Source organism: Giraffa tippelskirchi, chromosome 4 (genome assembly GCF_054371585.1).
Source record: "Giraffa tippelskirchi isolate mGirTip1 chromosome 4, T2T-mGirTip1v1.2.pri, whole genome shotgun sequence".
Lineage (NCBI taxonomy): Eukaryota > Metazoa > Chordata > Mammalia > Artiodactyla > Giraffidae > Giraffa > Giraffa tippelskirchi.
The window spans coordinates 36715767-36740708 of record NC_137278.1 but is presented as its reverse complement, the minus strand read 5'-3'; the positions used below and the strand labels follow the sequence as shown (position 1 = coordinate 36740708).

General features: G+C 41.0%; 2 protein-coding genes and 1 long non-coding RNA gene across 11 annotated transcripts in view; 2 read left to right on the top strand and 1 right to left on the bottom strand.

Annotated features, from left to right (window-relative positions):
* PCYOX1 (prenylcysteine oxidase 1) overlaps window positions 1–13077 on the top strand; it is a 45586-nt gene extending 32509 nt beyond the window's left edge. For all 8 annotated transcript variants that reach the window (XM_081594473.1, XM_081594474.1, XM_081594470.1 and 5 more), the window contains 3 exons: window positions 8658–8869; window positions 9217–9369; window positions 9803–13077. In XM_081594473.1, the coding sequence (XP_081450599.1) occupies window positions 8658–8869; window positions 9217–9369; window positions 9803–10461 (1024 nt within the window). In that variant the 3' untranslated portion in view covers window positions 10462–13077. The remainder of the gene's footprint in view (window positions 1–8657; window positions 8870–9216; window positions 9370–9802) is intronic.
* On the top strand, window positions 521–4763 carry LOC145546757 (uncharacterized). The gene is made up of 2 exons (XR_014083238.1): window positions 521–647; window positions 1698–4763. It is a non-coding gene; the product is annotated as an uncharacterized LOC145546757 (long non-coding RNA).
* Window positions 13078–13599: 522 nt separating the features above from the next.
* On the bottom strand, window positions 13600–24125 carry SNRPG (small nuclear ribonucleoprotein polypeptide G). 2 transcript variants are annotated; one of them, XM_081594524.1, is made up of 4 exons: window positions 24005–24125; window positions 20595–20617; window positions 18131–18255; window positions 13600–13781 (listed from the first exon to the last, which is right to left on the bottom strand). In XM_081594524.1, the coding sequence occupies exons 1-4, from the start codon at window positions 24034–24036 to the stop codon at window positions 13731–13733; spliced, it is 231 nt and encodes a 76-aa protein (XP_081450650.1). In that variant the 5' UTR covers window positions 24037–24125; the 3' UTR covers window positions 13600–13730. The 2 variants fall into 2 exon arrangements, with proteins under 2 accessions (XP_081450650.1, XP_081450651.1); XM_081594525.1 differs by having other exon boundaries at window positions 18134–18255.
* Window positions 24126–24942: the final 817 nt, after the last annotated feature.

The window sequence follows — 24942 nt, the reverse complement described above, 5'->3', positions numbered from 1 at the left end:
GTAGGTCCTGTTACTAGCTTCTTTTTGTAGGTTACTGGAAAGTGGAGGCATAGAGAGGTTTTAGGTATGCAAGTCCACCTGCCTAGTAACTGGTGGAGATGGAGTTCTTACCCAGGCAGTCTGGCTCCAGAGTCCTCCCTCTTAATGTCTGAACTGTTTTAGTGTTGTGTGTAGATGGATGAGGTGATACGTACAAGAGCTTGTAGAAAACTTAAATGAGCTTGATTTAACTGTGACACGATGTCTCAGTGAGCCAGCAGCTTGAAATAGCATATCAGGTCTGTGCCCCAAGAATGTAAATTAAGGTATTATATTCCCACACTGTCCTGCATAGTGAAAATACAGGTGCCTCTTTTCCTTCTCTTTGTTTTTCTGTGTTTTCAAAAAGTTCTTTATATACAAATATACATTGCTTTGGTAAGTAAGAAAAATAACATAAAATAACCAGTCTAGAGCCCTTCCTGGTGGACTAATGGTTAAGACTCTACACTACAATGCAAGGGGCGCACATTTGATCCCTGGTTGAGGAACTAGGATGCCATATGCTATACGGCTCAGCCAAGAGAATATTAAAACGAAAACCATCTGACTTTGAAAACTATAACTTATTTTTAAAAAATCTTTTTATTTTGTATTGGGATATAGCCGTTTAACAGACAATGTTGTGATAGTTTCAGGTGCACAGCGAAGGGACTCAACCGTACGTATATGATATAACCTATTGTTTTTAAAGGTTGTTGGCATGTGCTAATTTTTATGGTGGTTTATAGTTTTAGATCTTGGAGAAATTCAGCTTGTAAAAGTTGAATAGGATAAATATATTCTAGTTTCTGTAACTTGTAGTAGTTGGAGATTTCTTTATTTTTAAGCATCATTCTGAGGTCAGTTCCTTGAACATCTTTCCAGCTACTGGAAAGGTCAGCTATAGTGCAGGTTGTTTTAAAGTAGTCATTCATTCATTTATTCATTCACCAAATATTGAGTGCTTACTACATGCCAGGCAGTATTCTGGGTCTTGAAGATGTAGAACCTAGAACATACCCCTACCCTTAAAAAATATATATTCTAGTAAAGAGACAAGCAGTTCACTAGGAAAATGTATAGAATTTGTGTAGAGCCAGTCACTTTTTAAAGAAAGGTGGCATGTTGCTGCAACCTCAACAGGTAAATCGAGTTCACATGGCATGAGATACAGCCTTGCCTGTGTGAGTCAGTTTTCTTGACATGTAGAGAATTGCCCTTTGAGAAATTAAGAAATCACTTTTGAAGTGAATTTATTGTATTACAGAACTGTGAAAAAGGCCCAGGGAGGGGATACACAGATTATACTTTTTTTTAAAAATGTGAGGGGCGGGATGAGGGGGTGGGAGGGAGGTTCAAAAGGGAGGGGATATATGTATATATACTTACGGCTGATTCATGTTGTTGTACAGCAGAAGCCAACACAACATTGTAAACCAGGTTTCCTCTAAATTAAAAAAATTCTATTTTATTGAAGTATAGTGATTTACAATGTTGTGTTAATTTCTGCTATATAGCAAAGTGGTTTATTAATACATATATACATTCTTTTCTAATATTCTTTTCCATTATGATTTATTACAAGGTTTTGCATATAGTGGACTTTCCTGGTGGCTTAGATAGTAAAGAATCTGCCTGCAATGCAGGGACCTGGGTTCAATCCCTGGGTTGGGAAGATCCCCTGGAGAAGGGAATGACAACCCACTCTAGTATTCTTGCCTGGAGAATCCCATGGACAGAGGAGCCTGGCAGGCTGCAGTCCATGGGATCACAAAGAGTCAGACATAACTGAGTGACTAAGCACATACACATACATTGCATATAGTTCCCTGTATATTATACTATTTTTGATTTTAGAAAACAATTCCCAAACATGGAATTATCCCCCCTCCCCCACCCCACCGTGTATCTTTGATACTTGATTATGGAGTGCTGACCGTTATGTTGTTTAAAGGGCCACACATTTCTGTTGCTTTCAATAAGAACATGCAGATCTTACTTTGATAATTTTATCATATCCATCATACCTTGTTGGATAAAGGGCAAGTATTGAGCCGTCATGTGCCAGTTGCTAAATAGTGAAATACTGCTGGTCATACTAAATAGCTTCTGCCAGCATGTTTTCTCTTCCCCAGGAATCTCTTTCCTTGCCCTCAGCAGGGAGTCTTGACTCAGTTCCAGGGCTATAATCGGTCTACTTTCTGTTTAATGCTGTTGTTGTTCAGTCACTAAGTCGTTTCCGACTCTTTGTGACCCCATGAACTGCTGCATGCCAGGCTTCCCTGTCCTTCACTATTACCCAGAGTTTGCTCAGACTCATGTCTGTTGAGTCAGTGATGCCATTGGACCATCTCATCCTCTGTCACCCCTTCTCCTCTTGCCCTCAATCCAGTTGTTAAATACTTGTAGTATCACCTGTGTCACAAAAACCAGGATTAGGAGCCACAGAGGTTGCCAAAGAGGAGTCAGGAACAGTGAATTCCCTTACATTTCACTAGGGGATTTTTAATTTTCTCTACTGTTTTCAACTCCACAGTAAGTTTTTTTTTTTCCATTATTTCTTTCTCTTTAACAGCAGTCTGTGTTTGTTCTAATCTACATTTCTTGGTTTGTGGCCAAGATGTGTGGCATGCAGGATCTTAGTTCCCCAACCAGGGATCGAACCTGTGTCCCCTACATTGGGAACACGGAGTATTAACCACTGGACCACCAGGGAAGTCCCTAATCTATGTTGTTTTCATACGTGCTTTAGTTCTTTAGATATGGCTTCCTTTAGTTCTTTGAGCATATTTATCATAGCTGATTTAAAGTCTTTGTCTGGCAGGTCCAGTGTCTGGGTTTTCTCAGGGAGGATTTCTGTTGATTTTTGTTGTAAACTGGACTTTTAAAATAATATTGAATAGTAACTCTGGACATCAGAAATCCACTCACCCCAGGTTTTATTGCTGTTGCTGTTTGTTAGTGACTCTGGAACTAATTCTCTGAAGTCAGTATTCTTTGTCATGTTTGGCTGCTCAAGTGTGTGTGTGTGAGGATTGCTTTCAGTGCTCTGGCAGGTGGTTTATAGCTCTAGCCTTTACTTCTGGCTTGCTCAAAGCCTCAAGGTCAGCCGAAGGTGACAAATGAGGGCCTTCTCAGGTCTTTCCTGGGCATGTGACAGTCTTGTACATGGGCATGGCCTTCTACGTCCCTAGAAACAAATTGGGGTTTTTCATTCCCCAGTATTTCTTTTTAAAATCTTCTGATAAGCCTCTTGCTAGCCCAACTTGGTACCACAACCTCAGGCAACAAAAGTTTTTGACAGATGTGCTCAGGATGGGCTGTTTGTACAGAGTGAGGTAAAAAAGACAAGCCCTAATCTAAAAAGAAAAGGTTTCCCAGTGGTAAAGATTCCTCCTGCCAGTGCAGGAGACACAGGTTCGATCCCTAGTTCAGAAAGATTCCCTGGAGAAGGAAATGGCAACCCATTCCAGTATTCTTTCTGGAATAATCCGATGGACAGGAGAGCCTGACGGATTACAGTCCATGGGGTCGCAAAGAGTTGGACACGACTGAGCACGCACACATAAACAGTCTAAAAAATACAGCAAACTAGTGACTATAACAAAAAAGAAGCAGACTCACAAATACAGAGAACAAACTAGTGGTTACCAGTGGCAAGGGGGGAAGGACAATGTTAGGGTGGGGGCATAGAAAGTATGAAGTATTGGGTGTAAGATAGGCTACAGGATGTATTGCGCAACATGGGGAATGTAGCCAATATTTTCTAATTGTACTTGGAGTTGTTCAGTTGCTCAGTCGTGTCCAACACTGCAACCCATGGACTGCAGTATTCTAGGCTTCCCCATCCTTCACTGTCTCCTGAAGTTTGCTCAAACTCATGTCCATTGAGTCAATGATGCCACCCAGTCATCTCATCCTCTGTCGTCCCCTTCTCCTCCTGCCTTCAATCTTTCCTAGCGTCAGGGTCTTTTCCACTGAGTCAGCTCTTCGCATCAGGTGGCCAAAGTATTTGAGCTTCAACTTCAGCATCAATCCTTCCAATGTATATTCGGGGGTGCTTTCCTTTAAGATTGACTGGTTTGTTCTCCTTGCAGTCCAAGGGACTCTCAAGAGTCTTCTCCAGCACCATAGTTCAAAAGCATCAGTTCTTCGGCATTCAGTCTTCTTTATGGTCAACCCTCACATCCATACATGACTACCAGAAAAACCATAGCTTTGACTATGTGGACCTTTGTCGTCAAAGTGGTGTCTCTGCTTTTTAATATGCTAAGTTTGTCATAGCTTTTCTTCCAAGGAGTGAGCGTGTTGTAGTTTCATGGCTGCAGTCACTGTCTGCAGTGATTTTGGAGCCCAGGAAAATAAAGTCTGTCACTGTTTCCATTGTTTCCCCATCGATTTGCCTTGAAGTGATGGGACCAGATGCCGTGATCTTAGTTTTTTGAATGTTGAGTTTTAGGCCAGCTTTTTCACCTCTTTCACCTTCCTCTAGAGGCTCTTTAGTTCCTCTTCACTTTCTGCCATTAAGGTGGTATCATCTGCATATCTGAGGTTACTGATATTTCTCCTGGCAGTCTTGATTCCAGCTTTAACTTCATCCAGCCCAGCATTTCACATGATGTACTCTGTATATAAGTTAAATAAACAGGGTGACAGTTACAGCCTTGATATACTCCTTTCCCAATTTTGTAAATGGAGTATACCCTTTAAAGATTTTAATCAAAAATTAAAAAAAAGAACAAGTCCTGAGGATAGTGCTTTGAGTGAACTGCCAGATAAGGCAAATAGTGGCACTTCTCTGACAATGGGAATTTGGGGATGCTCTAAACATGGCTTATCGCTTCTGTGGCTGCCAACTTGCTGGTTTCACAGGTATTGTACTTGCAAGGCTGCTGATTTTGAAGGCTTCCTTGTTACTAGCAAGATGGGAATGAGATTAGGGAAAGTTCAAATACCACAGGGCTCATTTGTTCTTACAAATGACTAGCCATCTAAATATTCCTGGGATTTTAGCAAGTCTTTGGTTTATTTCCAGAGTTCCAAAAAAGTTGATGTTGACAGTGTTTGCCAGTGTTCTCATTGCTTTTATGTAGGGGCAGATTTTTCTAAGGTCCTTATTCCATTTTAGAAGTCCTTCATCCTACCTCCACTACTTTTTTCTGTCTGCCTCCTCCTGCTCTCCTGGATCGCTCTGCTTCAGCTGTAGAGTTGCAGCTCTGCCGGCTCCAGGTGTTTCCAATCTTTCGGTTTACTTTTCTCCTTGATAAAAGAACCTGTCTGCCAGTGCAGGAGATGTAAGAGACACAGGTTTGATCCCTGGGCAGGAAGATCCCCTGGAGTAGGGCACAGCAACCCACTCCATTTCTCTTGCCTAGAGAATCCCACCGACAGAGGAGCCTGAAAGATTACAGTTCATAGGATCCCAAAGAGTCGGATACAGCTGAAGAAATTTAGCACAAACTGTTATGTAAGTTGCTTGTGTTTATTTATTTATTTTATTGCCTGTTGTCCCATCTAAAACAAAAGTTCTGTTAGGGCAGCGATTTTTTTTTTTCTGTGTTGTATTGACCTCTGTATCCTCAGCATCTAGAACAGTGTCTGGCTCAAACTGATGCTCCATAAATATTTGTTGCATGAATAAGTGAATGATTGAGTGAATAAATGGTTAAGGGTTATACAGATTTTTAAAGAGAAAAAAGATAGTTTCTGCTAATCAGATTGCTTGTATAAACTGCTAGTTACTCACACCTTGCTTTTTAGTAAATATGTACTGTAATGCACTTACAGTGCTCAATGTTTATATGGTATATAGTTTCTCCATGAGGCCTTTACTTAAGAGGCTTGCTTGAGTGTGGTTGGGACTCAGGCAGGAGGAGGCAAGGAATAACTGTTTTATAACATCGTGTGTGTGTGTGTGTGTGTGCACACTCAGTCGCTCAGTTGTGTACGACTCTTTGTGGCCCTATGGACTGTAGCCCGGCATGCTCCTCTGTCCATGGAACTTTCTAGGCAAGAATATTGAAGTGGGTTGCCATTTCTTACTCCAGGGGATCTTTCCAACCCAGGGATTGAACCATTGTCTCTTGTGTTTCCTGCATTGGCAGGCGGGTTCTTTACCACGAGCGCCACCTGGAAATCCATAACATCATCTATAACTTACTTAATTGGCTACTGTTTTGTCATGCTGACTGTTAGCAAAAAATCACTGTTTTATGAGGTATTTAGTTTATTACTTTTCTGAAGAACTCAGTGTTTTCATCCTACTTTTTCCAACTTCCTAGGCACTACAGGCCAAATGATATGGTTGCAAGGAATTATTTTAATTTCTCAGTTTTGGCACTGAGAATTCTCCCACAAAAATTTATTCAGCATTTTATATACTACACTGTTGTTGCTAGTGTTGACACTTTGCAACCCCATGGACTGTAGCCCACCAGGCTCCTCTGTCCATAGGATTTCCCAGGCAGGAATACTGGAGTGCGTTGCCATTTCCTTCTCCAGGGGATCTTCCTGACCCAGGGATAGAACCCACCTCTCCTGCATTGGCAAGCGGATTCTTTACCGCTGAGCCACCAGGGAAGCCCATACTACTCTGTTAGAGAGTAGGTAATATTGAAATGTGTATGACATTATCTCTGCTCTTTAAAAAAGATTACAGTTTATTTTGAGAGAAGAAAGTTGATGTAAAAACTCTTCTCCTGTGGCCACTAATAGAGATCTTTCCTTGGCATTTATTTCTTCCGTTACTTCATAGACTTAGCTATGTGGTGTACCTGAGTAGCTGTCCCTAACTGTAAGTTCCTTGAGAGAAAGGAACCATGACTTCCTCATTTTTGTATCCTCACTTGCAGCCTTAAATAATATGTATTGAATTATTGCATGAATTGATTTATGTGGACATTCTTTCAAGTTCATAAAGTATAGAGAAATGTCAGGTGATATTTCCTAAAAATTAATTATAGTTAATTTTAGTACAAAGTAGTATTTAATATACTACTATAAATAGTACAAAGTAATATTTAAGTGCTAAACATGAGTGCTAAGTTTTATGGGACTTTTGGAGATGATGGTATCACTATGGACTGGGAAACTCAGGAAGACTTTGCAAAGGGAGGACTCTCTGGTGGTCCAGTGGTTAAGAATCTGCCTGCCAGTGCAGGGGACACAAGTTCGATCCCTGGTCCGGGAAGATCCCACATGCAGCAGAGCAGTGAAGCTTGTGCGCTGCAACAGAAGCCCATGCGTTCTTGAGCCCCTGCTCCATGACAAGAGAAGCCTGCACACCACACTGAAGAGTAGCCCCTGCTCACCGCAACCAGAGAAAGCCCATGTATAGCAATGAAGACCCAATGCAGCCAAAAGTAAATTTAAAATAAAGACTTTGTAAAGTGGGTGGGATTTAAGCTCTGAAGGATGTGTAGTTAACTGTTCTATGATTACAGATGGGAAGTGTATTCCAGGTGGAGGGAAGAGCTAGTGAAAATGTTTAGGAGCAATATCCAGAGCATATTTAGAGAGTACTGAATGGGTCAGCTGTGTTCAGGTGTGAGGTATGAGTGTGTGTGTGTGTGGTTGAGGGCAGAGGGGGAATAGTGATTCTGAGCCTTCTACTTGCCATGTCACTTTTAGACAAGTTCTTTAACCTCTCCTTTGTTTCTTTATTTGCAATTGGAGCAAAGGAGTTGATGAGTTTGGCTCTTAAAAATCTGTGATTTTTTTAAATGTTGGAACTTTAGTAAGTAGTAGTATAAGTAAGATGTTTTTGACTACGTGGGTGGTTGACAAGAAGTATATTTTAGTGCTTCTGGGAGATTCATAAATATTTCAAAGAAGAGAAACTAGAGGGATTTCCCTGGCAGTCCAGTGGTTAAGACACTGCACTCCCAATGCAGGGGGGTGTGGGTTCAATCCCTGGTCGGGGAACTAAGATCTGCACAGTGGGACCAAAACCTAAAATGTCAAACAAGTAAAAAATAATAGTTTACCCAAGCATATCCAACAGATTAACCTTCTAACACATAACAAATATTAAAAAAATATATAAAAAAGAAACTAGAGGCAGGTAAATCAGTTATTCATGTTAGTAGTTTGAATATAAGGCTTCACTTAAGATCAGGGAGATGAGAAATAACAGGAGAGATGTTAGGAAGATTGATAAAAGCTTCCCTTCTTAAGTGGGTGAAGCAGAAAGGAGAAATGAAATGTTTAAATTTAAATGAACTGAGAATGATGCGTAGGATGTTAGGACTAACCCATTGTTTTGGTTGGAACTGGGGGTAGGAGGAGAGGATCAAGCCTAGTGGAAAGGTAAAGTTTAATTTTAGACGTGTCTTAGTGTGCTGGAAGATGAACGAGAACAAGACATACCCACTTCCTGAAAGGTGATCCCAGTGACCGTATTCATGCAGAGGAGTGAATTCAAAGGACAGTGAACTTCCTCCAGAGGAGACAAAGGGAAAGGGAGGCCAGGAGCCTCTGGGATATCTGGGGAAGACGCATCTCACGGATCGGTAGGGACTTGTCCGAAGGAAACAAGAAAGCCACTTGGAGTCTTAGGATGCTGTTTTCCTTCTTTGTGGGTACCCTTCCCACTATCTTGTTTGGTGTCTAATGGCCATTTCTCTTCTATTCCAAAGGATCTACCGCTACCAGTCTCATGACTATGCCTTCAGTAGTGTAGAAAAGTTACTGCATTCCCTAGGAGGGGACGACTATCTTGGATTATTTAACCGGTCACTTCTTGAAACCTTGCAGAAAGCAGGCTTCTCTGAGAAGTTCCTTGATGAAATTATTACTCCTGTCATGAGGGTAAATTATGGCCAAACCACAAACATCAATGGCTTTGTAGGTAAGTCAGAGCTTGGAATAGTTAACCGACATTAGTTGACAGCGCAGTTTACCCGATGCTTTGTTGACTCCTTACTTTAGGCCACGATTTGGAGATGACTACTTTCCTTTGTGAAAGCTCAGACACATGAAAATGTTGGCAAAATTGTGCATGTGTAGATGAGCGTTTTTATGGGAACAGTCTTTGGTTTTTATTAGTTGAATTGTTCTCAACTGGGGGAAACTTTGCTCTGAGGGTCGTTTGGCAGTGTCTAGATTTGGAGCAGGATGCAGCTACTTGGGAAGGGAGAGTGGGTAGAGGGCCTCTTACAGAGTCAGAATTAACACATTTTGTCCTACCGCTGACAGGGGCAGTGTCAATGTCCTGTACTGATCCCGGCCTTTGGGCAGTAAAAGGTGGCAATAAACTTGTTTGTTCAAGGCTCCTTCAGGCTTCCAGAAGCAATCTTGTATCGGGCTTAGTAATGTCCATAGAGGAGAAAACAAGGACCAAGCAGACAGGTAAGCTTGAACTTCTATTTTATTGTTGCTAATTTCCCCTGCAGAAAATAATTGTTCAAGGAGAAAAACCTCTTTCTCCATCTCTCATTCAGTTCCAAATGATGAAATTTTAAATTGGAGGTGTTGTGTATCATGTGGAAATAGGTACATATGTGCTCAAGTACAGTGGCATGACTCTTCGGATTTAAAAAAGAAATTTCCTCCTCAAAAGTAAACATTTCGTATTTTATACCTGTTGACAAGGTTTTATTTCCATTCCAAGTAGAAAATTGGCCTCAGTGTAATACAAATGCAGGGGACAGTTATCTTAAGGGATAAAACTTGTTTAAGTCCTAGAATTATGGAGAAACTATTAAGGTATAGAATTATTTTTAGAAGGTATAAAATATAGTATGTTAGAAACACTTTAAAAAAAAATGCTTATTTCCTCTAGGAAATCCCTCAAAGGTGTATGAAGTGGTCTACCAAACTGGATCTGAGACCCATTCAGACTTCTATGACATCGTCCTGGTGGCCACTCCATTGAATCGGAAAATGTCCAATATAAATTTTCTCAACTTTGATCCTCCAATTGAGGAATTCCATCAACACTATGAACCTTTAGTGACAACTTTAATTAAAGGGGAGTTGAATTCAACTGTCTTTAGCTCTAGAGCCTTAAATGAGTTTCATCTTGGTACAGTCTTAACCACTGATAATCCAGATTTATTCATTAACAGCATTGGGCTTGTGTCCCCTGTAGAAGACGACAATAATCCTCAGCCAAAAGCAGATACGGCACATGTCTGGAAGATCTTTTCTGCAGCACCACTTACTAAAGAACAAATTTTAAAGCTCTTTGTGTCCTATGATTATGCTGTGAAGCAGTCATGGCTTGCATGCCCTCATTATACGCCTCCAGAGAGATGCCCCTCCATCATACTCCACGATCGACTTTATTACCTCAATGGCATAGAGTTTGCAGCAAGTGCCATGGAAATGAGTGCCATTGCAGGCTATAATGCTGCTCTCCTCGCCTATCACCGCTGGAATGGGAACACACACATGATTGACCAAGAGGACTTATATGAGAGACTTAAAACGGAACTATGAAATACCACTCTTTTATCCCCCTCCTGGTTCCAAATGGAATATCACTGGCAAAAAAAAAGAACATAGTCTGAACAGAGATGATTTTGAATCAAGATATTTTGCCATTATCATCATTTAATAAAAGTAATCCAAGTGAGTCATGAGAAACGCAAAGTTCTAATTAAGCATGAAGGTGTAACTATTGCATCTCCAAAATTGAACTCTTTAATATCCATCAGCAGCATTTTCCAAACTTGTCTGATCGTAAGAATCATCTGGAGTTTGTTAGACCTATGAATTCTCTAGCTCCTCTGGAGGTTCTGATTTAATAGGTCTGGGATGGGGCCCTGGATTTTGAACGAAACCTTAAAGCATTTTAAGCTGAGCCCTTGAGGAAGACTTACCTTTTAGTGCGGGACTAGTTCATTTGCACTTCATGGCTGGATGTGATCTTCAGTTAGGTAAAATTGCCATGGGAACTGGTATCTTATGCCTGGCTTTAGTAACTTGTATTTTTCAAAGGACATATGCCCATGCTTGAAGCCTTGACTTTCAGAATGTTCTTTTGATTGCTTCTGTCTCTGTTTCATTAGGGGTGAAGTTCAGAAGTCTTAGTGTAATATAAAGATGTCACACAAAAATCTCAAGTAAAATGAAAAGCAAGTATAGGCTATTGATTTAAGAAATTTCCTAAATTGGTCTTCTATTATCAAACCCTCACCTGAGGAGCTTTGAAAAATAGTGCTAGAGCCCCACAACAGAGATTGGTTTAGTGGACTGAGGATAGGACGTCAGCTTTTTGTAGCTTTTGAGTTCCTAATGTACAGCTGGGGTTTAGATTCACTGATGTGGGGGTTTATGATGTTTTCAAAGGATTTTTAGTGTCTTAAAAGTCCCAAGAAACCCAATCCATTATCAAAGTGAATCCATGTTGCAAAGAAGGATTTCTTTCAGTGAGAACTGTAGTAATCTTGGTAGTAAGAAGCATCGACAGTCTCACAGCAGAGGCAACTTGGATGACTCTAGAGCCTTTGGCACTAGAGGAATATATTCAGTGACCCCACACTTGATCAGATCCAGTGTATGTTCAAACTGTTAAATGCTTCTGAAGGTACTGTAGCATTTTGATTGAGAAATTGGTTGTTGAAATCGTTTAAGGCTGTGGTTCGGATGTACATTGCAATCACCTGTAGGACTGCTTCCTGAATTATTCTAGGATGTAGCCAGACTTGAGACCTGATTCTCCACCTGTACAAAGATCATGAGTGTCCTTACAGTCACTGGAAGGACAAACAAGTAAAAACTTGTGAATTCTAAAAGTAACTGAACTGCAACCAAGTTAACATATATAGTTTTTTAAAATAAGTCCTCCTCCAGACTAGAGTAGTTGCTCCTTTTGGCAAAAAGAACATTGATTCTTAAAGCAGTTTCTTCTCTACAATTGTGAATATTAATATGCTGATAAAACTGCCAAGACATTTGATGTAGAGGCAGGAGTTAGATTTTTAGTTTGTCAGAGTTAGCTTTTTACTATTTTTGTTCTTAACAAGTATGTTAAGAGGCATTCGTACTTTTTTCCTTCATGGTTTTAAAGAAGACTATAGAGTATAGCACTGTTGTGTATATGCTAAAAGTGGGTGAATTCTAGTGGAATAATTTCTATCATCTGCAGACTTGTTTTGCAATGGCAAATATTTTTAGAACACCAGTTTTAAATGTTGCTGTTGTATCAAACCCAACTCTTCACTGTTTTTCAACGAGGCATCTGAAGTTGTTAAAGAGCAAAAACGTTATCCATATAGTAAGCCTATTAATTTTAATGCAATTAACAGAATTCAAAAAGACTTAGTTGGAAGAAAGATCCTGTTAGGGCCCATTATTCCAGGAGGCTACTCAAGTGAAGTTTTTACAGAAGAGACTGGTAAAGATTATGCACAGGCTGAAAGAAGGCCAACTTCTGCTCCAATGTTACCGGGAGGCTTGTTGAAACATGGCTGGCCTCACCCCTAGAATGTTCCAGTAGGTATGGAGTAGCATACAAAAGACTGCATTTCTGTTATGTTCCTAGGTGATGCTGCTGGTTAGAAGCCACACTTAGAAATTCTACCAGTTCTAAAATTCAACTTTATGTGGTTGCAACCTTAGGGAAGATTTAGAGGGGAGAATGGAAAAATAAAAATGTATGGCCTTCACATCAACTCTAGTTTGATCCCTCTAGCTATATTTTTTCTGTAAACATTTCCTATAAATAGGAAAGACCATTTTACATACTTGTTTACAAGTACCTCACATACTGTATATAATACCCCACTCTCTAGTTTTATTTTTCCACTATTTTTAAAGTGACTCATGATTTATAGGCTTTCTACCAGATCACAAAAATAAGCTTTAGCATTTGCTTGATAGGTTTTTTTAAAGTTAGGTTTATGATACATCCATCTGTAATATCTCTTATTGGAGTTTGTGCACCATAAAATTTACAAACTAGGTGAGCATATTATGGGCAGCATTATCACCATCTTCTACCCCACAAAGAACCACAATGCACTGGAATGTTTTCCTCTGGAATTGTATTTCTACTCTTGTATTCAAAATTTTCCCCGACTTATGTTCCAAATAAAACAACGACATCATTACTTCCTGTGTTTTACTTCTGTTGTACTATTTGGTTGACCCTTAAAACATTGTGAGGGGTATGGATGCTGACCCTCTGAGCAATCAGCTCTCTGCATATGCAGTTCCTCTATTCAGTTTGGAATCTGTGGATTCAACCATGGATGGTGTAGGACTGTAGTATTTACTATTGGAAAAAACCAGTATATAAGTGGACCTGCAGTTTAACCTGTGCTGTTTGAGTGAAACTGTACTTGGAATGTAGATGTATGTGAAAAAGTCAGAGTCTGTCCAAATTACTGCAAGAACTTTGAAAACTCCAGTTAATGTTTTAGAAGAAACCCACTCAGATTTGCAGCTTCTTTAACTTTGTTCAGTGGTAAAAGATATGAGAAGCATCTTGCCAATGTTTCATATTTAATAAGATTCTTCTATTTTAATGCATTAAAAACCTCTGAACTAATCAGTCTCAACCAGTAACAGGTCATGACAGAAAAAACTCAGAATAAGAGTGAATACTCTACGTTGAGAACAGTTAAGAAAGCATTTTTGACTATAAGTTTATTTAACAAAAAAGTTCAGTAAGAAAATGTACACGACCCAATTCTTCTGGTAGCAAAATGTGGAGAAGGGGACACATGGAAGCAGCTGATTTCTCTGGTGAACACAGCCATTGTTCATACTCGTTCCAAGGCTTCTAACATGATGATACTATTTCCTCGTATTACCTAAGAAAGAGAAAATGAATTTGAAAAGAACACAAATTTGTTCAACAGTTGGTATCAATGATGATTTAAAGAATTGTCATCAACTCATTAATGGTTTTTCAGGTATTAAATGTCAGTTTGTGAGGCTTTTTTTTTTTCCTAGTCAATGTGTGTGAATGCTCAGATGCTCAGTCGTGAGCGACCCTATGGATTATAACCCACCAGGTTCCTCTGTCCATGGGATTTTCCAGGCAAGAATACTGGAGCGAGTTGCCATTTCCTACTCCTGGGGATCTTCTATAAAAGAAGGTAAGTCAGGATACTCATATGACAGCATAGGCGAAATGGCTGGTAATAGCTGGTAAAATAGGATAGAAAAGTCAAACTGGAAGGGGACTGTGAAAATAAGCAGCCCCTGGTGGACTGTAGGTAATGCAATCACAGATCAGTTCAATAGAGCCAGACAGGTGAAAGGACAGGAGTGGGATGAGGGGATGCGCAACATTTATTAGAAATGGAGGCATCCTGAGTAAGATTCAGGGCTTTGCTAGTAGCTCAGCTGGTAAAGAATCCACCTGCAATGCAGGAGACCCTGGTTCCATTCCTAGGTTAGGAAGAGCTGCAGGAGAAGGGATAGGCTACCCACTCCAGTATTCAGGGACTTCCTGGTAGCTCAGCTGGTAAAAGAATCCGCCTACAATGTGGGAGACCTGGGTTCAATCCCTGTGTTGGGAAGATCCCCTGGAGAAGGGAACACCTACCCACTTCAGTATTCTGGCCTGGAGAACTCCGTGGACTATAGTTCATCAGGTTGCAAAGAGTGGGACACGACTGAGTGACTTTCACTGAGTAAGATTCAAAGTGGAGCTATGCTGGGAGGCAGCTGGCATAAAAATAGCCATAACTTGTTCCTTTCTTCTCTCATTCTACTTGCTTTATTTATTACATACACTATTATGTATTATCTTCCTCACTCAAGTGTCATTTCTATTGAGGGCAGGGACTTGCTTGGTGCACCTACTCAGTGCCTAAAGCAGTGGCAGGCTCACAAAAGGCTCAACTAAGTAAACAGATGACCTGCATCTGATTACTGCAGGTAACAGACTGGAAAGGACCATGACAGGTGGGAAGGTGTTGGGGAGCCTGGCAGAGAAAAACAGCAATGATTATGGTGAGGAAGTGGCAAAGAGTTAAAGAGCCGCAGTGAAAGGGAACAAGGCCCTGAAAATGACAGTGGAGACTGAAAGAAGCTACTCTCGTCCTCTTCTTACAAGTTAGGGAAAGAAATGAAGAAACCTAAACAACATGATTCCTAGTTTTCAAGAGTTTTAAACTGCTTATTTGCAACAGAAGATGAACATCACTTCTCACTGATCAAAACTTAAAAACCAAGCAGCCTTTTTCCTAGTTCCTTCCTAAACCTGTCCATTTGTGACACTTTCCCCAGAAGTGGAGGGTGGTGGAGAGAAGTTATTTCAGATAACTAAGACTTTCAGATCTGTGGGCTTTTTTCTTTGTGGCATCATTAAAAAAAAAAAAACTGCCACTTTCCTCAATGTTTTCTAAAATGGTATCACACACTTCTTTGGCTTCTCACATAAGACAGGAATTAAGGCTCGTCGTGAACAATTCTGCTTCAGTTTTCTTCCTCTTTTCCCATTGTGTTGGACACCCCATATTCCAGATCAAACTGGAACCATCAGGTCCAGAATTCCATACTGCTTCTTGGATTGGGCTTCAGTACTAAATTTTGGCAAAGTGTTGCCCAAGCCTTTTCATGAAGGGGCACGACTGTCTAATAAAGAATACAAACCTAAAATGGAGCTACAGAAGCACAAAGTCAGTAAGAACTCCTGAAACACACAGCATCAAAAACTACACAATTTTTACTATATTCTTAGGGGAACCTTGGAGTAGAATGGAATCTTAAGGAAATAAGAGGTGAGGCTACTGATGCTGGGAAAGATTAAGGGCGGGAGGAGAAAGGGATGACAGAGGATGAGATGGTTGGATGGCATCACCAACTCAATGGACATGAGTTTGGGTAAACTCTGGGAGTTGGTGATGGACAGGGAGGCCTGGCGTGCTGCGGTTCATGGGGTCACAAAGAGTCGGACACAACTGAGCGACTGAACTGAGGCTACTGACTACTATGGGTATATTTCAGAAGAGGATAACTGAGACATCATTAGGTAATTACCCACCTGACAGATCCTGTATTAAGTAATTTCTTAAAAAAACAACAAAAAAACTTATTTATTTGGTTGCGCCAGGTCTTAGTTGTGACTTTTGGGATCTAGTTCCCTGACCAGGGATTGAGCCTGGGCCCCATGCACTGGGAGCAGAGTCTGAGCCAGTGGACTGTCAGGGAAGTCCTGTATTAAGTAATTTCAATGGCCTCAATGGGTCACTGATTGGACAAGGGAACAATGAAGCCAACAAAACTGTCTCGTTAGCCAAACAGCTTGTGAAAAAATAAAATAGTAACTAGTTTCCCTTCTTTCCCTTAGAAAAACCATTCTTGCATTTTCCTTAGGCTGTTTTTTAATTAAAGAAAATTGATATATTATCATTATTTCATTTTCAAAGTGTTAACTCAGCCATAAGAATTAGCACCTACTAACAGACTTTAAGTTTTAGTCACACAACACGCAGAGATGGAAAAGCAGACTGTCTTTCACAGTAAGTTGGAGCTCACCATTTGAACGACTTGTGATGGCGCTGCTTTTAACCAATTTCCATGTAAGGAAAATTAACCCTATCCAAATAAGGGGGAAAATTACGAGAAACATCAATACCGTCACTAATAAAAGTTCTGAAAAGTGCCACACATTCTCAAAAGTTATTTCCTCAAATTAGAACTTTATATGTCAATTCCCTTTTTAATTCTTATTTATTTATTTTTTGGTGAATATGTTGCTATATGAACCAAAACCCTAATCTACCCTCTATTAGGATGAAGATTTCCTAATCTGTAAAATGAAGAGCCAGAGGGAAATCTTGGGGTATTTTTAAAACTCTCTTTTATAAGAAAATGCTAATGATTTGCCATACTTGTATTCATTTTCAACAGAATCTCAAGGGGACTGTACCTGAAAAGAAGGTCCATCTACATGAAATGTGTGCAAGAAGCCAGGGAGTCTCGTATCTAGGGACTCCCAAGTTGTTTTTCCAACTTTGACTGATTTGCTTTTCCAAATGCAATAATGGAAATATACTTGAAACAGGCAATAATACAAGCCTTGGAAAGGGTAATTAACCTTCGGGAATGCATAGCACATTGAAGTCGGATAAGTAGTAATCCTCAGCACACATTAAAATTACACAAGATCTTCTAACAGCACACACAAACAGTAGCCTTACAGATTTCAAATGCTTTGAGGTAGACTCTAGGCATAATTTTTATTTGCTTGCTTAAAAAAAACACAACTCTTCATTGATTAATTGATTGTAAACACTCTAGATCAACAGTTAATCTTTGCCTTACATTAGAATCACCTGGGGAACTTGAAAACCCTCCATGCTGCTGCTGCTGCTAATGGCTTCAGTCGTTTCTGACTGTGTGACCCCATAGAAGGCAGCCCACCAGGCTCCCCGGTCCTTGGGATTCTCAAGGCAAGAACACTGGAGTGGGTTGCCATTTCCTTCTCCAATGCATGCAAGTGAAAAGTGAAAGGGAAGTTGCTCAGTCGTGTCCGACTCTTCAGTCGTGTCTCAGTCGTGTCCGAGACCCCATGGAATGCAGCCTACCAGGCTCCTCCGTCCATGGGATTTTCCAGGCAAGAGTATTGGAGTGGGGTGCCATCGCCTTCTCTGGAAAACCCTCTATACTACTGCTCTAATGATGGGGCTTCCCTGGTGGCTCAGACGGTAAAGCGTCTGCCTGCAATGCAGAACGCCTGGGGGTTCAATCCCTGGGTCAGGAAGATCCCCTGGAGAAGGAAATGGCCCACTCCAGTACTCTACTGTAGTACTCTTGCCTGGAAAATCCCATGGACAGAGGAGCCTGGCATGCTACAGTCCTTGGGGTCGCAAAGAGTTGGACACAACTGAGTGACTTCACTATGGCTCTAATGAGGGAACAAGTATGGGCCTCATTATAGAGTAAAGCACAAAAATAATTCCCAACAGCTATTTCAAGTCCAAGGACCTCAGTGGGTTCTGTATAAGATTCAGATCTTATCTACAGGTAACTGGGGTTATCATCACAGTTGAATAACCTCCGTAAGTTAAACTAAAAGGGGATTGGAATATCTAATCTTGCGTGTAATTTGCCTAACTTCAGTTTAATCCAAGAGCTGGACAGAAGGGATGCTCATGTTTATTCCAAAAGAAAAATGAAATCTCTAAGATCTTGTATCTGTACTTACCACCATTCCAATATTGTTCTGTTGCCCACTAGTTGCCATCTCCACACATTCATCTATCACAAGATTCATAAAGGGATCAAATCCCCGTAATATTCCTTGGACATGTCTGCCACCATTTAATTTCACTATGTAAAAGGAAAAAGGAATTTTAATAAACCTGAGCATTAACTATCAACTAAACTATTCATTAAAAATAAAGTGAGAGAAAACCCTGATATATCTTTACTATATGCCAAGCACTGGGCTAAACATTTTACATTTACCTCCACATTTAAAGTTACAGGAATCCTATAAAGTAGAATTATCCTGAGTTTTTATGAAGCAACTGAATTACAGTATTTTTAAGTAACTGATTCAAGATTACACAGTTACTGTAGGGTAAAACTGGAATTCAAACGGAAGGTTGCTTGTTTCTAAAAGCTGTCTAGTTAGAATTTTGATAAACCTGCTTGCTTAATGGATGTGAATTAGAAGTCTGTGTACTTTGAATTTTTATCAAGTTTCTCCAAACATTGTTCAGTTCAGTCGTTCAGTCATGTCCGACTCTTTGCGACTCCATGAACCGCAGCACGCCAGGCCTCCCTGTCCATCACCAACTCCTTGAGTCCACCCAAACCCATGTCCATTGAGTCAGTGATGCCATCCAGCCATCTCATCCTCTGTCGTCCCCTTCTCCTCCTGCCCTCAATCTTTCCCAGCATCAGGGTCTCTTCCAATGAGTCAGCCCTTCACATCAGGTGGCCAAAGTATTGGAGTTTCAGCTTCAACATCAGTCCTTCCAATGAACACCCAGGACTGATCTCCTTTAGGATGGACTGGTTGGATCTCCTTGCAGTCCAAGGGACTCTCAAGAGTCTTCTCCAACATCACAGTTCAAAAGCATCAATTCTTCGGTGCTAAGCTTTCTTTATAGTCCAACTCTCACATCCATACATGACTACTAGAAAAACCACAGCCTTGACTAGACGGACCTTTGTTGTCAAAGTAATGTCTCTGCTTTTTAATATGCTGTCTAGGTTGGTCATAACTATCCTTCCAAGGAGTAAGCGTCTTTTAATTTCATGGCTGCAGTCACCATCTGCAGTGATTTTGGAGCCCAGAAAAATAAAGTCAGCCACTGTTTCCACTGTTTCCCCATCTATTTCCCATGAAGTGATGGGACCATATGCCATGATCTTAGTTTTCTGAATGCTGAACTTTAAGCCAACTTTTTCCCTCTCCTCTTTCACTTTCATCAAGAGGCTCTTTAGTTCTTCTTCGCTTTCTGCCATAAGGGTGGTGTCATCTGCATATCTGAGGTTATTGATATTTCTCCCGGGAATTTTGATTCCAGCTTGTGCTTCCTCCAGCCCAGCATTTCTCATGATGTACTCTGCATATAAGTTAAATAAGCAGGGTGACAATACACAGCCTTGACATACTCCTTTTCCTATTTGGAACCAGTCTGTTGTTCCATGTCCAGTTCTAACTGTTGCTTCTGGACCTGCATACGGGTTTCTCAAGAGGCAGGTCAGGTGGTCTGGTATTCCCAGAATTTTCCACAGTTTATTGTGATCCATACAGTCAAAGGCTTTGGCATAGTCAATAAAGCAGAAATAGATGTTTTTCTGGAACTCTCTTGCTTTTTCGATGATCCAGCGGATGTTGGCAATTTGATCTCTGGTTCCTCTGCCTTGTCTAAAACCAGCTTGACCATCTGGAAGTTCATGGTTCACGTATTGCTGAAGCCTGGCTTGAAGAATTTTAAGTATTACTTTACTAGCGTGTGAGATGAGTGCCATTGTGTGGTAGTTTGAGCATTCTTTGGCATTGGGATGAAAACTGGCCTTTTCCAGTCCTGTGGCCACTGCTGAGTTTTCCAGACTTGCTGGCATATTGAGTGCAGCACTTTCACAGCATCATCTTTCAGGATTTGAAATAGCTCAACTGGAATTCCATCACCTCCACTAGCTTTGTTAGTAGTGATGCTTCCTAAGGCCCACTTGACTTCACATTCCAGGATGTCTGGCTCTAGGTGAGTGATCACACCATCATGATTATCTGGGTTGTGAAGATATTTTTTGTACAATTCTTCTGTGTATTCTTGCCACCTCTTCTTAATATCTTCTGCTTCTGTTAGGTCCCTGCCATTTCTGTCCTTTATTGAGACCATCTTTGCATGAAATGTTCCCTTGGTATCTCTAATTTTCTTGAAGAGATCTCTAGTCTTTCCCATTCTATTGTTTTCCTCTATTTCTTTGCATTGATCGCTGAGGAAGGCTTTCTTATCTCTCTTTGCTATTCTTTGGAACTCTGCATTCAGAATTAATATAACAACAATATAATAATAATATATAATAATAAATATTAATATAAATAATAAAAATAATATAATAAAATATAATAAATATACTACCAAAGCAGATGTAAAAACTAATTTGATATTTAAAAAACATCCTGAAAATAATAAACCAAAAAGACTTACATGATAACTTCTTGTCCATAAATCTGAAAAAGCAAAAGGGGTAAAGATTAAATAACTAATTTTAGATACTGTCAATATAATCTGCTAAATTTACATAATAGGAATAATGAAATTTAAAAAATTAAAAGTTTTGTACTGCTGTAAAGGATGAGAATGATGGGCTATCTCAGCTAGTACTTATACTAACTGAGCAACGTAACCTCTGAAGGGGAAGACAATAAAAAACAGAATGAGTTTAGAACATACTAATGTACATTAAATTGAGTCTCTATATTGATGTGAACTACAACAACATTCTTGTTCAATACTGAGCTAATTTTCAACAACAGGATTTACAGCCTTAACAGAAAAACAAAGATTTGGTTATATTTTTGGTTATTTCCAAAGCCAAAGTTGTGAAGAAACCAGAAGATAATCAAACCATACCCAATCCAACAGGTATCTTATTTGAGACAATAAGTAGTGTTGTTTATTTAATGTTAAACATCAATCTTAAGTGTTCAGGATATTCTTCAACACATAAGTACACTTTGGCAAAATACATATTTAGAAGTTAAATAATTTGAATTAAACCAGAAAATTCCATCTCAGCAGTGCAGAATTATATGAAGACATGTAGTCAAACCAGTTTTTACCTCTTCCAGTTACAGACTAAAAAATATGAATCTTTATTCAATTTCAATGTATATCATGGGAGAATTCAAAGATAAATAGGACAAAGGGCCTGACATAAGTTGTAAGAAGACAGACTTTTGCAATCCCATGGACTGTAGCCTGCCAGCGTCCTATGTCCATAGGATTTTCCAGCCACGAATACAGGAGTGGGTTGCCATGCTCTCCTCCAGGGGATCTTTCCAACTCAGGTATCGAACCCGACTCTCTTATATCTCCTGCACTGGCAGGCAGGTTCTTTACCACTAGCGCCACCTGGGAAGCCCATAAATCACATATATATAAAATAATAATAATTACCAGCATTTACTAGATGGGGAACTGAAGCTCAGAAAGTATAAATAAAATTTTGTTAAGTCACACAGCAGTGAAAAAGTCTGAAAAAATCAAATGGTCAGTTTGGCTGGAGAACACAGTATTCAGCTGTTAATGTGTTTAGAATCTGGTGCCTGTATTTCAGATGGAGGATCGTGAATGCTGGGTCAAGAAGTCTGCACACTGTTATATATACAGCAATAAGTTACTGCAGCAGAACCAGCTGCAGGCAAGACAGCTGTGGCATGTGTAAGTTAGATCATCATGCTATATACACCTTAAACCTACACAGCGCTGTATGTCAATTATATCTCAAAGAAAATTGGAAGGAAAAAAACAAAGAGTACTCTGTCATCCATTTTTAAGAGCACTAGGAAGGATCTCGGAGAAGGCAATGGCACCCCACTCCAGTACTCTTGCCTGGAAAATCCCACGGACGGAGGAGCCTGGTGGGCTACAGTCCATGGGGTCGCTAAGAGTCGGACACGGCTGAGCGACTTCACTTTCACTTTTCCCTTTCATGCACTGGAGAAGGAAATGGCAACCCACTCCAGTATTCTTGCCTGGAGAATCCTAGGGACGGCAGAGCCTGGTGGGCTGCCGTCTATGGGGTCGCACAGAGTCGGACACGACTGAAGCGACTTAGCAGTAGCAGGAAGGATCTGGAGAAGGCAATGGCACCCCACTCCAGTAATCCTTCCTGGAAAATCCCATGGACAGAGGGGCCTAGTGGGCTGCAGTCCAGGGGGTCACTAAGAGTCTGACACGACTGAGCGGCTTCACTTTCACTTTTCATGCATTGGAGAAAGAAATGGCAACCCACTCCAGTGTTCTTGCCTGGAGAATCCCAGGGACGGGGGAGCCTGGTGGGCTGCCATCTATGGGGTCGCAGAGTCGGACACAACTGAAGCGACTTAGCAGCAGCAGCAGGAAGGATCTGGTTAGGCCAGGGTATCTCCACCTAGGCATACCGACACTTGGTGCCGGATAATTCTGTTGTTGAGTGATGCCCAGTGCACTGTAGAACATCTGGCAGCAACCCTGGCCTCTGCCTACTAGATGCTGGCAGAACCAGACTTCCATTCCTGCAGTTAAGAGCCAGAGTTATGCTAAACTAGGAGAAGGATATAAACTTGTTAAAGATGGTATTTGTGAGAAATGTAAAGGAACAAAAATACTAAAAGCCATTTTGGAGGTCGACCTGACAGGATTTCACAACTCATGAAATCTAGATAAGCAGAGAAAAGTGTTAAAACCAGTTTCATCCTCTCAAATTCTCAAATAATGTCTTAATCAAAAGGAAGTCTTACAGGTAGAGAATGGTCCTTTGTTAAAAAATAATTTCACCAGTTCATGATGAATTCAGAAAACATTTAAGATTTTACTAGCTCACTAATTGCAATTTCTCTTTTTCTTAATGTCAGGCTTATGACTTCATAATTGTCTTAATTAACAGACTAAAATATACAAGATTCTGCACAAAGTATGGCTTCAATACAAATGTGCATTTAAATGCAAAATCATTAAATATGAACTTTCCCTTATGTCTGACTTCTTTATGGGGCAATTGTAAATTAACTGTATACAAGGCAGACCAAGTGGCTGCCTCACAAACTGACCCCTGGATCAATTTTCCATCCTTGCTGCTAGCCAACTAATAAATGCAGAATTTTGGGATTACATAGTACAAAGAAGACAGAGAAGTTACTCAGGAAACATGGAACATGCTAAGTTCAGCCAGGAGTGTTTCAGGACGCTAAACTTTAAATTGGGTGTTACCTACAGTAGGAATAACCTACTTCGAGTTGATTTTACTGGGTTCAACCGCACCCCCCCCAACAACCTAGCCTTCTCTAATTAGAAACATGAATATTCTCACACCGCTTTGTTAACAGAGTAGATATCACACAACATTCAAGTTTAATCTAAGAACAAGAAATCAAGAAAAAGGAATTTAATTTCCAAGTTAAAGCTCAAAGAAACAGCTACAAATACAGTCTAAGATTAAAGTGGCTTTTGATTCCTCAGATACTATCAAACACCCATCTCCCTGGTTCCTTTATAGAATCACTCTCCAGCCACCTTATCGAAAACATGCTGCTCGAGATGTTCAACAAAGTGTGGCATTCGAGACCCTCAAGTAACGAAAGAGAAGGCCCGGGAGACAGAGCTGGGAGCTCGGGCACGGGAAGTAAGTCAGCAGATGGTGGCGCCTTGTTGGCTTTGGTAACCGTATCCGCCCGGCCGAAATATTACTTTTGCGCGGGTCTCAGGCCGCAAAACGCGCGACACTGGCCCGGATCTAGGCGTCCGCGGACCAGAATACGCACGCTAGGCACACTCCCGGGAAATGGCGGAGGATCTAAGGAACTCGAGGCCTACAAGGAAGCGGCCATTTGGGCGCGGCCCCCACGTATACTTACTTCTTCAACTCGGGAGGGTGTGCTTTGCTCATGATGTCTACTCTGCGAGCTCAAAGAAGCCTCCAAACGGAATTCGCGTGGTACCTCAACCCTCCAGCGGCAGGCCCGAGGCTTTGCGTCTGACGTCACTGATCCCGTTAACCAATTGATGGTCGGCCGCTTTCCCGCTTTACCTCGCGATACTTAAGGAAAGCCTGTGTTTGTCGATCAGTCCCAAGCTTCCGGTTGTGTAGCTAGTGATTGGCCAGGACCGGGGGGGCGGCCTTCAGAAATTCTCCTGGATTCCCTTCTTCTATGTGCTTGACGGGCTTCCTTGGTGGCTCAGATGGTAAAGCGTCTGCCTGCAATGCAGGAGACCTAGGATCGATCCCTGGGTCGGGAAGATCCCCTGGAGAAGGAAGTGGCACCCCACTCCAGCATTCTTTCCTGGAAAATCCCATGCTCGGAGGACCCTGATAGGTTACAGTTCATGGGCTCGCAAAAGAGTCGGACACGACTAAGCGACTTCACTATGGCGCCCCAGGTGGCGCTAGTGGTAAAGAATCGGCTTGCGCATGCGAAAGAGACGCCGGTTCAGTACCTGGGTCGGGAAGATCACCTGGAGAAAGACATGGCAACCCACTCCAATATTTTTGCCTGGAGAGGCCCATGGACAGAGGAACCTGGCGGGATACAGTCCATAGGACCGCAAAGAGTTCGACACGACTGAAGAGACTTAGCACTGCATCTTTGCTTCTTAAGGACGCTGGTCAATCCCGTGTGTTTGTGGATTGCAACATTTCTCTTATTCATATGTAGTAAATGAAAATAAACTTTAAGAAGAATGGGCCCCTAATATTTCTTTGGCCAGTGTGAGCTAGTACCTCCATTATTGTGCTTCCATGTGTTGTGCTTTACCAGCTGAGCCACAAGGGAAGCCCAACAAACGTCCCTCTAGT

What these genes read in the sequence shown, in the direction of transcription:
- SNRPG (XM_081594524.1), bottom strand. Translation starts at nt 24,036, where the DNA reads ATGAGCAAAGCACACCCTCCCGAGTTGAAGAA. An exon ending in CACCCTCCCGAGTTGAAGAA is followed by an intron (nt 20,618 to 24,004) that starts GTAAGTATACGT and finishes TTGCTTTTTCAG; the next exon opens with ATTTATGGACAAGAAGTTAT. An exon ending in AGAACAATATTGGAATGGTG is followed by an intron (nt 13,782 to 18,130) that starts GTAAGTACAGAT and finishes TCTCTTTCTTAG; the next exon opens with GTAATACGAGGAAATAGTAT.